We start from the raw sequence: 13,093 nt of genomic DNA, 5'->3' as shown, positions 1-13,093 counted from the left end.
ACTGGATACATATAACAATAATCAGACCAAGAATTAGGTTTAAATCCATACGAATGATAAGTTCCAATTGCGAAGGCAAACAAATCTTGACAATTAAAATTACAATTTTTCTAACAGTGTTGATAAGTCACCATTTGTGATTGGACACACATACTCATTATTTACCAGAGGGGATTCACTGCTGTCAAATTTCATATATGTGTGCGTTATCGCAGATCAGCTCTGGTCCATGACGTTTGTTGGTTCGTGATGTTTGTAACTATGAACGATAATGAGGAAAAAATCACTAAACATTCATAAAAGTTTTCCGCGATTTCTCGAGTTTTGATAAAAAAAACGTTCCAATTCTATAATATTTCACATCGATCAATTTCATAACCAAAAAGAACAAAAACCAAAATAAACACCATGTTGCCGAATATGTTGGTTACACGATGTTTGACAGATCGATCCCCCCTGTTATTCACTAAGATTTATCATACTTACTTAAGCTACTAACAAACCCCCCTTAAAAAATCATACCAAGAATAACCTACGGTTTCCCCATGGGACATTCGCCAACAGTATTCCAGGCGAAATATATGCGATAATAGAATGCGCGAATTCGTGCCTGGACAAAAATTACCGACACGAAAATATCTGTGTTTTATGCGATAGTCAGGCAGCAGTCAAAGCCCTGAATTCTCATTTTTGCCACTTTAAACCAGAGTGGGAATGCATCCTTTCGCTCGGACAACTAGTTTAAAACCAGGTTAATTTATACTGGGTTCCAAGTCACTGCCGAACTGGCCCAGAACCTTTTTGTGGAGTATCACTGAGCGCTTTAAGAGCTGAACTCGGTGAATAGGAGAAAGCAACCATCAAAGCAAACTGGGTTATCACAAGTAAGTTACGACAATCGAAAAAAATCATAAAGCCAAATCGCGAGAAGAGTTTTTCTTAAGCTCAACAGAAAGACCTGAGGACATTCTAAGGTCACACTAATCACAGGGCACTGTCCGAGCAAGTATCATCTCAGGAAGCTAGGCGAACTTGATGATGATAAATGTCACCTTTGTGGCATCGAAAGCGAAACATCGGAGCACCTACTCTGCGAATGCCGAGTACGTGTAGATTGCGTATCATTAATAAGGAACACGTAGAACCTGCCAATATTTGGAGGTGAAGTCCCGGGGAGCTAATAAACTTCATACGGAGTGCGTTGCCTAACTGGGATAAATGTGCAATGTAGCAAGGACATCAAATCATCAAATAGTAATAAACCTGCTCGTACGCACGCACTTGGAATAAGTGGGAGCATACCACAATAGATCAAATAATGGTCGCAGTAGTTCAGAAGCCTGGTTGGCGGAAACGTTACCAGCTACGTCAGACCGGAATTGTTTATTTGGAACCCTGTACAAATTGACGAACTATTGGACATACAATAAATACGACAATTTTCTTTGAAGAATACAGTTGAACGTGGACATACCTTGTATAGTACGGGTATTAAGAACCATCATCAGTGGCGTGTAGGTAACAGACGGAGGCGTAGAATGAATCATGAGCGTAATTTGACGTAACACTTCAGCGAACCCAGTATCTTGAAGGTGTCAGGTGGTTAGATCAAGTGAAACGATACCTGGCAGGTACGAGTTGACCACGAAATTGGAAGGAAATAGCAGTGAATTAAGAACGATCGAGACGGCCAATGATCATGTGTCAGTGTGTTTACTAATGGCCCACAATCAGGAGAACAAATTTATGTATTTATCATCATTTGTTTTATCGGTTGTACTTACTCTTGGTCATTTTTCTGCAGTCTTCGCATCAATTTTAGACTAAGACTTTTTGACTAAGCAACAGAATGACTGGCTTGCGAGCGATTTTTCCTGAGTCTACCCAAAAAATGTGTTATATTCCATTACCAAGAAAATATGGACCGTGTTACGAAAGCTTCGACGAGCAACTCGTTTGAAATACATGGTCAAATCGAGTCTACTTGCCTTCTGTAATAGGATCTACATTCTGCTTCAACTCTCTAACTTAGATGTTGAAATTGTATTTATATATTCATGAGTACAAATTTTCTTGAAATGTATACTGTCTTTTTTCTCGAATATAAGATATGATTTCATGGAGTTTTCATGCTAGCTATCCTTTTTTCACTGGTGTATAAACGACTTTGGAGACATGATGGGCATGCAGAAACAGGATGTGCTAAATTTTCCTGTAAGTAGATATTTATAAATCGTTTTTATCAAAAGACCCATTGTTTTATTACGGATTCCATTTAGTACACCAAGTTTCGTTGAGAAAAAAACAACGTTCATATTCGTTCTTGTTAATATAAGTCAATATATTGCAACTTGCCACTATAATACCGCAAAATAATCGTGTGCTTGTTAGGCTTTGGTGAACAAGATCGTAACATCAATAACAGTTTAATACAATAGAAAATAAATTATCAGAACTAAAACAACAACAAGCAGTCCCCCCGCGTCCAGCAAAAGCAAATATTAAATCCGTCTTGGCATTGGTGGTGGGGGTGGTTTATTTACGAAATACCCAGGCTCTCCGAGGTAAGGTCCTGCTTTGCTCATGTGAACCGTCCTGAGCGTGGGTATGTTGACGAGCCGAAGATTTGGCTCGGCACACATATTCCTACAGCCACGTACGTCCAGCGTACGTAACGCTTTACAGTGTATTGCGATATAATCCAAGCTGAAATGGGTCCATAATGACATTTTCGTACATAAAAAGCTCAAAACAAATACCTGAAGTCGGATAACTGAAAACAGCGATCAAGTGAGAGCGTATTCAATCGCTTCAAATGTATCGCAATTAATTCGATGGCTTTGTCGTTAATGTTGTGACATTCGCTCAAATCGACAATCTCAAGCGAGGGACAATTCTGCACCAAGGAACGAATTCCTTCGATTGAAATTTGCTGACACCTAGCCAAACTGATCTCCTTCAATTCGCGCAGCTTGAAGGCGTACATCAACGAAATATCGGAAAGTTTATTGCACTGGGATAGCCGCAAAACTCGCAACCCTTTAAGTCTGTTAATGGAGAACCCACTACCGACCTCATCCTTCAGCAGCTGTTTTTGCTGACATATTTCCATCATTGCTCGTTTCCGCATGGCATCATTTACAATCTCTTGTTCGGCTTTGCTACGAATAGAAATTTTGTACATTTCATCTGGAGAACCAGCCCCAAATGTGCGGCCCGAGCTGGATGGCATAGGTTCGATTTCATCGGCATTCTGAAAGTTTGCGCTCGTTAGTTTGGGTAGCGTCATTCCGCATTCTTCGTATTCCTGAACTTTTGATAGCATGCCTACACCAGTCATGGCACTGTCGGAAATCTGTAATTATCCTATTTACAATTTCATTACTACCAAAAAATTCAACCTTCTCACCTTGTCACAATAATCCAAATTAAGATGCCGTAACCAGATTAGATTTTTGAATATCATCTGTAAGCACAGATCCGAAATTGAATGGAAGCAGTAACTTAAATCCAGCACTCGCAGTGAAGGGAAGGTCTCTGCGATTTTGATAGCGGAACTTTCGCACAAATTCAACGCGCTCACGTACAGTTCCAGCAGGACGAGGTTGGGCTTCGAAGCGATACCGTTGATTATTCCCTGTCCGGTAATGGATTCACACTCGGAAATATCTAGAACTTGGAGCTTCGTTAAACTTACTAGCTCTTTGATTCCCAGATCTGTAAGGGCTCGGCAGTGCCGTACTTTCAGCGATTTCAGATTCACCAAGTGCGCACAAATCTTGTGCAAAGAAGAATCCGTAAAGCGTACAGATCTAGAAAAATCAAGATGTTGTAAAGAGTTCTGCTTCTGTGCAAGCGCAGTTATTCCGGAATTGGTCAGCTGATCGCACGCGTTCAGATCGAGTGTGTCTAATCGAAGATTTTCGAATCCAGCCAATATTTCCAGTGAGTCGCCATCAATAAGCGTTGAGCTGAAGTTGATCGTCTTCAATTTAGTTGCCTGTCGCTCGATGAATTGCGAAATGTAATGAAAAGTCAGCACACTTTCGGATGCATCGTCAGGCTGGGCTGGGTAAAATTTACGGTATAGTCCCTTGTGAAATGAGATGGAACATCCACTAAGATCGAGGCTCACAAGGTTTGGGGTAAGCGATACGATTCGCTTGAACAGAGCATCCGAAAGGTACCGGTTGCATGCTAAGCTCAATGTCGTCAAGTTCCGTAGATTTTGTGCCAGTTCAGCTTGCTGTACCGTATCGAACAAACGTCCGGACATAAGCAGTTCCCTGCACGCCTCGATTCGAAGAGATCGAATATTGGGGACCAGCACGAGTATATTGTTGAAGGTTCTTTCCCGAATGTCACAAGCTTTGAAGCTTAGCTCTAAGATATTTTCACCAAAGCGAGAAAAGAACTGCTCTGTTTCGTTGAATTCTACTTGCGAGAACACGATGCTCTGGAAGTGGCTTGTACTTAACAGTAGGTGAACAACTGGGCTGCACGTATCACTGAAGTGGGTTTTGTGGAAGTTGAGGCAGACGTCGTTAACAAATTGTTGGTATTGCGTTGCCTCCAGCCATCGTTTGCATGTTATTCCGGCAGCAAGCCGATCCGCTGCTGTGAGGTATCCAAATATTTTTACCAAAATCTGGAACATTAAACGAGAGACAATTTGCAATCAGATATGTGACGCAAATGCTTTGTTTGTGAGACAACTCGTGACACCAATTTGGCTGCTAGTTGTTCGTTATCTGCGTAGGTTCACATATTGTCGAATCATCACAATCCAGTCACGGGATCAAATCGATGAACTCCGAAATATTTTCCACCTGTCTTTCTTTGTCCTTCTACTTACCTCCATCGGTAAATCATTATACTTGGGCCCATAGTCTGTGTACACAAACGGCTTTGCTGCTTCGCTGTACATCTTGTCTGGACGCTTCAGCTGATATCCACACAATTTCTACAGAACTAATAGCAAAACAAACACTTCATCCCAAACAATGTACATATACTTATATATACAAAAAGCACCAGTAATCTAGCGTCCAAGCACTGCGATTGGCGTTGACGGTGTTGCTGATATTTGTTTGGTTTCTGCGTGCGAAAAAGAAAGAAGGAAATATTTTTGCTTTTGTCATCACGCACATTTTGACAATTACATACGAGAGTTCCCGTAGGTGCGAACAGCCTTCGAAACCTCTTTCAACGCGAATAAACCGAATTAGCGCACCAAAACTGGCGATAAAATGTTTACAGCCGAAGATGCACACAGCTGTAAATCAAATGACAACTGACAAGATAGCGTGCGCCTACATGGAATGGCAACTTTTTAGATTTTCAGCTCCGCTTAGTTTCAAATTCCTCAAATTTATTCAAGTGTTAACCGACGTTTTCATTTGAGCTTATATGATTATAACACTGCAACTATTTTGGTGCGTTTTCTCCCTTTAAGGTATTGGAAAAATATAGATGTAAGACTAAGTTCGTAATGTAGAATTGCTCTAGTATTTCTAGTCTACACACTTAATTGCGTAATGTTTTCTCGGTAAATAAAATACCGAAATATTTGAAAACAGTTTAGTTTACCGTTGTTCGGTAAGAACATCACTGAGAAATCGAAAACTGTACGTGTTAAAAAAAAAAAACCGAATCTCGGAACCCTGACATCATTCAACCGAGATTTCGTCGAACAAAAGAAACTCTTACCGAGACTCCGAAAGACTGAACTGTCAAAATAACGAGTGCTTCACTAATGTCGAATTCGTTTTTACGGCAGGATTTCCCGTCCCGGACTACGCTTTGCAGCTGAAAAAAAAAAACACTTTCCGAGCAGTTGCAATGGTGTGCGTAATACCAGAGGTAACTGTCACTTTTGTTTTGGTCATTATCGCCATTGTCTTTTATCGCATTTGTGCTACTGTACGAAAAATTTGCCAATTTACTGAAAAATGACAAAATAACAAAATAAAATAAATAAAATTCAACCTAATGTTTGACACGCGAAGAACGATAATCAAAGCAAACCGATTTTGACGCATTTTTTTTTGATTTTGACACATACGTGTGAATGTGTTGGTGTCTTCAAAACTGCACTCTGTTTCTTGCGCGGACTGTCCGGGACAGAAAAAGGATAGTCCGGGATAGTCCGGAAAATGTAAAAAAAAACAGTGATAGGACAAAGTGTAGTCCGCGGGGTAGCTACTCCGCAAAAACGAAAACGACATAACAGTTTTTTTCGTGTGTCGGTGTAGTAAGAAAAGGAGCAGGTTTTGCGGCTGACTATTACTATGGAGAATTCTGCAATGTTCAGATTAACTAAAATATTGAGTGAGTATAGACTATTTTTCCTCAGATCTCGTTTTTTTCGCTGCTATTTGAAGAAAACGATTAATTCTTTCTTCAATCAATTTTCTAGGTTACCAACTTTCTTCGAAGGATGGAAGTTACAGAGTGATAGATGTTACTTTATTTCATGGAAGCAATACAACTCTCCAGTTTTTACCAAAGCTGTGTTTAGTTGAATCAGTTGACTTAGTAATTAATAAATTAATTTGTATATTTAATCATTTTAATCATATGCTGGGTTATCTGACGAACAAAAATCGCAAAATACGTACCTCAGTAAATTTTACCGAAGTTCTTTGACAGTTGAACATTACCGAGAATCTCGTTAAAGTTGACAGGTTTTTGATTCTTGCTTTTGAATCTCGGTGTTTTAATGTATTACCGAGATTTCTACCGAGATCTCAGCTGTTGAAATCTTTATAAGGGGCCATCCACATACCACGTGGACAGATTTTTAACGGTTTTGACCCCCCCCCCCCGTGGTCAAATGCCCATATAATTTTTTTTTGCAGGGACCGTGGACATTACACACCCCCCCCTCAAGCTGTCCACGTGGTATGTGGATGGCCCCTAATTTATTTACCGTACTCGGTGATAAAATCTAACTGTGTAGTCCCATTTGTTTGTTAGCGGAGACTTCAAATCTTACAATTCATTCGTCTCCTACTCTCGCATTACGTGAAATGTTTTATAAAAGGGTTCAGAATTCGATAACTGTGTCGGATAAATCAATAAAAAGGTCAAGAATTGCTCGAAAATCAATTTTTGTAAAAACCGTTTAACCGATTTGTGCCCGAGGGGTCCATCAATATGAACTAACCAAAGTGGTTTTCTCATTTTTTCGCTAATTTCAATCATTTACACTTGAAATATCCTTTTTAGAAGACCTCATGTCACCAGTGGGACGGCTTCAGCGAGAATTGCTCATCTGAAAAGCTTGCAAAAAAACACTTTGAAATGTGAAATATTTCTCCGGAGAGATAATAAACTGGTGTGAGCTTTCTCATACGAAACGGCATTACGCACTATAACTACATAACAGAGCCAACTGCGGTGCTTTTACTATGTGTCTCGTGAGCATAAATCGAATTGGCGGAGCATCTAGGTATGAAAGTAGATTGCGTTGTTTGCTTTGCATCTCGAAACTGAACAAAATTTAATCCACAATACATCTCCACATCACTCGATCTTCTTCTCTAATCGCCCCTAATATCCGCTGATCGAACGTTCTATTTCACAGCACACATCCAACAAGTACGGGGTCTACCACGGAGTCGCCGACGTTTGTCAGACTTTCTGCTAAATATTATGTTCGCTCCTCCGACACGTGCCACGTGGCCAGCCTACTGTAGCCGGCCGTATTTCATCAGCGTGATGAAATCCGCATATTCGTATGCTTGGTACACCTCGTGGTTCATGTGGCTGCGCCACACTTCATTCCTTAGTCTTTCGCCGAGTACTGAACGCAGGATTCTACGCTCGAAGACTCCAAGTGCTCGCCGGTCAGTCTCCTTCATTGACCAACACTCATGGTCGTAGAGTACCACCGGGAGAATCTGCGTCCTGTAGAGCGCTAATTCCCTGTGGACACGCACGCTGACGGATCTCAGCTGGCTACGTAAACCGTAAAAGGTCCTGTTTGCGGCTGCTATCCGTCGCTTAATTTCGCGGCTTACATAACCGTTGTCACGGTTGTCACACGTTACGAGAGTACTACAGTTGAAATTTGCTCGTTAGGCCGTCAATACTTGGGGCGCTTTTTAGTTGGGACTTCGCTGGTTGGGACAACTACATGTCGAAATTTCTTGTCAAATTGAAATTGACAACCACATGTCGGTTTTTTAACGGGCGAGTAAAGTGTATCATAAAGACTTCAAAAATACTTATTCGACTGAGTCATAAGAATGTTCATTAAAAGTTCATAAGACGTAACAAGAATCGATGAAAAGTAACAAGTATTCATGAGAAATAACAAGGTTTAGAAAGAAATTAGACGTTAAACGTTCGCTTTGTTGTAGGGTCCTTATCAACTGCGATATTTTTGTCTTGATCCAGACATGGTCCCGAAACACTTATTTTCTCCCAAGAGCTAGCGAGTGAATTTAAGCATTCATTATTCTGCTCCAACTTGCATTATAACATTCAAAATTATCATGGTTTTCAAATAAAAAATATCTTTTCGAAAACGTTTGTTTCAATCAGCTAACTCGTTTATTTTTCCACGTTAAATCGCTTTTGCACAATCGAAGCAAACACTCCGCTTAAGCAGGTATTAGACGAAGCAAATATTTGCTATTTTTCAATACAGATTTTATTTTGTGCAAATAAATATCGTACCAAAAATAGCAAATATTTGCGTCGTCTAATACCTGCTTTACTCCTAATGAAATGTCAGTATTTTGTCAGTCGTCCCAACTAGCGAATCGGATCCGCTAGTTGGGTCGCAGTTTGGTGACCCAACCACCGAATTTTGACTGTACTTCATAGATATCCATTTATTACAATCTCAGCACCAAGCCTCGACGAACTTAAACGCTCTCAACCAGCCACTATGTACTTTGTTTTTGTAAAGTTGATGGTAAGTCCAATTCTCGCTACTTCCCTTACCAGAGTTGAGTTGATGGTAAGTCCAATTCCCGCTACTTGAGTCTGCATGTTTAATTATCTGAACTTGTCAAGGATTTGACGCAAGGTGAACATTTGATTCGTTGTAGATCGTCCCTCCCGAACACAGCACTGGCTCTATGACAAGGCTTTCTGCAACGGTCTCAGTCAAATGGGTGACAAATGTTAAGAGACTTTCGGGCATATTCTTTTGAGACGGACCTTTCCGGATTCCTGCCGCTCAAAATAATTTTCACGTCATAAATACCGGAAAAGTTATGTGAATATTTTCCACTGTCATTTTCACGTAGATTCTACGTGATTGTCATTTGAGTTCATCATGATCTGGTGAGATGATTTATCCTATGAATTTTATACAGCAGACATATGCATTTTATGTGAATTTCACGTAGAATTCAACTACCAGTAAAATGGAAAGCATTCGATTATCTGCTAGCTACTACGTTTGATACAACGTAAAATTTCCAAATTTTGTTTCCCCAATTCTTAAAAGACAGCAGATAGTTTATAGAAATTATTGAAATATGTTGCTTGATAAATCGCACGGCCATGCAAAATCGCCGAATCGTGAATGAATCAAACGACATAAAAACGGACAAATATTACGACATTTGCCTGCGATAAATATTGTAAGCTGCAACTGTTTATGTATGGGAAACTTCTCGACCTTTGAACTAAATCTGTGTGAAACCTGTAAGCTCAAGGCTCGATGTCAAATTCGTACGGTTTTTCGAAAGCTCACTTATTGACAAGTCGTCGAGAAATTCTATTTTATTGTTAGAGACTGAGTTAGACAACAGCTTCGTCATTTTGATTTCTGTGTATTTTCACATAGAGAGTTCACGCGATACTTTTTTTTTATTCTCGCTTATTTTCCGTCGGTCTAGTTCCGCCACTGTTGTGGCCAATCACCGACGCCCAGGGAGGCGACTCCACACCCAGGACCCTAACTCACGACCCGTTTATTAACGGACCGGCGCCAACGGCTTTACTTCCTCATGCGATGGAAGGCGTGATCCCAGAGATTTTTCGCCTCAGAAAATCTCCCGGTGTCGGCTAGGATTGAATCTAGACCAGTTGGGTTGGTTGTGAGTGGATCACGCCACCTCACAACCATCGACACCTATGTCAGCGGTGGGATTCGAACCCAGGCGTCGAGCGTGGTTGGCGGAGACGTTACCAACCACACTAGGCCCCCGCTTCACACGCGATACTTCTTCTATGACATTCTGTTTGACGTTGCCAAGTTCACGTAGATACTACGTGATAAAACATAGTATGCATGTGATTTTCACGTAGATGTTATGTTTGTCACATAAATCATGCAAAATGACAGAAAATGAATAAGTACAGGAAATTTCACGTAACAATAATGTGAAAAATATTTTGAGTATAAAGACCTCCAAGGTATCCATCAGGACGGACCTAGCAACGCACAGAATTGAACAACTCTAAAGTACGTGAATAAGTGAGACGTTTATTCAATAGTTTTGCCTTTTATACTATTTGTACAATGTTAGCTTAACCTATCTTACTGGTAGAGCAAAAGAGAAGGCTGGAGAGCCGAGTTCGATAGCGGCGATGCCTACGCGACGGGTATGGAGTTAAGGAATTGAACGATAGCGACGGTACTATTGCACTGTCATCTGTTTGCAATAAAAGTTGTATTGTTGTTGTTGTATTGTCGCCATTCAGCAACACCTCGTAATGTTGTTTTTTCATCGCAAGACCACCAGTGTCTAATCGGTATTGTCGTTGCACATGGCAGGGACTGGCACCGTTCGGTTCCTAATTTCGTTCGTGCCATTTTACAGAAACTTCTCGTGTTGTGCATGGAGATGCTAGCCTCCGCCTCCGCACGAAATCGTTAGCAGTGCTCACGTTTTTGCGTTCATAGAGTCTCTTTTCGGCCGCTTTAGCCTCTCAATAGTTCTTCCTCATCTGACGAGTCACACGTTTCACTGCCACCATCGTGCGAGCACGGGTCCGGTTTTTCTCGTCCATTACCCCTCGACATTCCGCAACGGACCACGTGTTGCGTGTGTCCCTGCGGTCGTGCTCAACACCTCCCGCGCTGTATTGCTGATCGTAACACGGATGTGCCTCCACTGTTCGTTCAGGCCTCTAACCGGTTCACCAATCCGCTCATCAAGTTTACGAGTGTACTCAGCAGCAACTACGTCAGCTGGCAACCTCCGGATGTCCAAATCCTGCTGGAAGTTGCTTGTCTTGTATACGTCGGTCTGAGTAGACGTTTGTGGAGGAAGGACCGCACATCTATGACATCTGATAAATGCCGACCCTCAACCAGAAGATGGTCGATTTAAGAGCAGCCTTCGTCATTGGGGTGTTGATAGGTGTGTTTCCGGGCATCAAAGTATGTGCTTTGCCATTCCTCTAGCTGCAGCTTAGTTCACGAACCTCGGGTCATTTTCATTACTGGTAGCATGGAAGTTGTATGGGACGGAAGAACTGCTCCAGTCCAACCTGTGCGGTTGCGTTTCCGATGACGATCTTTACATCATATTATGGGAACTCCATATGTCTTATCGAGGAGGTCATAGAACTTTTTCTTAACATCATCGGGTTTATCGTTTTCCGGTGCGTATATACACTGAACAGGTTGCAATTGAAGAATCTGCCCTTGATTCTCAACACGCATAAATGGTCACTAATGGGCCTCCACCTAATGACGCGCATCTTCTGTTTCTAAAATTAATTCTAGAATAATTCTGAAATGATACTTAAATGATTAATTTAGAATGATTTTGTAATTTATACGATTTCAAAATAAGACATTAATCTCGAATGATAGAAAAATAATTCCAACGGGTAACAACTAAAAGTTTTGATTTTTTTAGGGTATCTTACAAACACGCTCAGAGTAAAATTAGATCTCTCTCTCTCTCTCTCTCTCTCTCTCTTTCTCTCTCTTTCTCTCTCTTTCTCTCTCTCTCTAGCACTCAATCACATGGCTTCATTTGTCTAAATAATGGTTCAACAGCAGTAGTTTGACTATCAATCAAAATGTGCACCAGAACGAACGTTTGAAGAAAATTTTGATTTCGATTCTTCAAAAACACCATGCCGATGGAAGGTATGTGTTTTTGTCAGATAAAGCATCATCACATCATCATCAAAACACAAACGTTCCTGATAATCGAAAATGGTTCTAAAATGATTTTAGATTGTTCTATAATGTGGTTCTCTAGTAAAGCAGTTACAAATTTTCTTTTCGGTTTTAGTTATGTCACCATGTTATGTTCAAAAATGTTGAAAATTTGGAAGGGGAAAAAAATCCAGTCACCGTATGTGCTTGTTAAGCAACAAACAAATCTAGAGACAGTAAAGGCTGTATTACACTCTTCTACCAAGCGTCAAATATTGTCACTTTTTGACAGATAAAAATTTGGTCAAAGATAATTGTTCGTCACTCTCCAATTTTTTAATGTGGCAAACACGGGCAAACAACAATCATGATGTCAAATGAATTTGACCCTTATATCAAAAGGTCAAATAACGTAAAAAAATCGATTTCAATAATGAATGGAATAAATTCAAAAGATAGTTTTCCAGAGAGTTAACCAAATACGATCATTGAATCAAAGCTCTTACAAGCATTAATTTTTTTGAAGGCCTAGGCTGTATAGAAAAATCCGAAACACTTTCATGGCATTATAACACTTGCTGCGACAACGAGCAATTAAATTAGAAACCAATGTTGTACTATACAAAAGCGTAAGGTAACACACATCTTTGATACATCCTTTCGTCATATATGGATCGCTAATCGTGTTGCATTTGCACGCTATGGTGTCAAGTTTTGTTACAATGCTAACTTCTGAAAGCTGTAAATCTGTCATGTTCTTCGCATTCACGTACAATCCAATATATTTTTAAGGAACTGAGAACGGCAGCTTCGTAAATGAGAACGGGACCTACGTAAGCATTGCGGTTTCCTTTTCAAACTATTAAAAGGAGCTCTTAAAGACATGAGGTTCAATTTTCGCAACTAGTTGAGACGCACTACACAGAGTACGAAAATGGTGCAAAGTTTAGTTTCCTTTGAAAAATAAATAGCGATAGCAAGAAAGAGAGAAAGAGAGACGGAGAAAGAAAA

General features: G+C 40.4%; 1 protein-coding gene across 1 annotated transcript; it reads right to left on the bottom strand.

Annotated features, from left to right (window-relative positions):
* Positions 1-2,316: 2,316 nt before the first annotated feature.
* On the bottom strand, positions 2,317-5,269 carry LOC129721996 (uncharacterized). The gene is made up of 5 exons (XM_055675152.1): positions 5,167-5,269; positions 4,856-5,097; positions 3,410-4,648; positions 2,760-3,355; positions 2,317-2,706 (listed from the first exon to the last, which is right to left on the bottom strand). Exons 2-5 carry the CDS (start codon positions 4,925-4,927, stop codon positions 2,502-2,504), a joined length of 2,112 nt encoding a protein of 703 aa, XP_055531127.1. The 5' UTR covers positions 4,928-5,097; positions 5,167-5,269; the 3' UTR covers positions 2,317-2,501.
* Positions 5,270-13,093: the final 7,824 nt, after the last annotated feature.

Source organism: Wyeomyia smithii, chromosome 2 (genome assembly GCF_029784165.1).
Source record: "Wyeomyia smithii strain HCP4-BCI-WySm-NY-G18 chromosome 2, ASM2978416v1, whole genome shotgun sequence".
Lineage (NCBI taxonomy): Eukaryota > Metazoa > Arthropoda > Insecta > Diptera > Culicidae > Wyeomyia > Wyeomyia smithii.
Note: the sequence above shows the minus strand (reverse complement) of the source record. Positions and strands in the feature narration are given on the sequence as shown.

Bases quoted from the DNA above. Each gene is read 5' to 3' on its own strand.
- LOC129721996 (XM_055675152.1), bottom strand. From the start codon at position 4,927: ATGTACAGCGAAGCAGCAAAGCCGTTTGTGTACACAGACTATGGGCCC. The intron at 4,649-4,855 runs GTAAGTAGAAGG...TTAATGTTCCAG, and splicing joins ATAATGATTTACCGATGGAG to ATTTTGGTAAAAATATTTGG. The intron at 2,707-2,759 runs GTATTTGTTTTG...GACCCATTTCAG, and splicing joins TTTCAGTTATCCGACTTCAG to CTTGGATTATATCGCAATAC.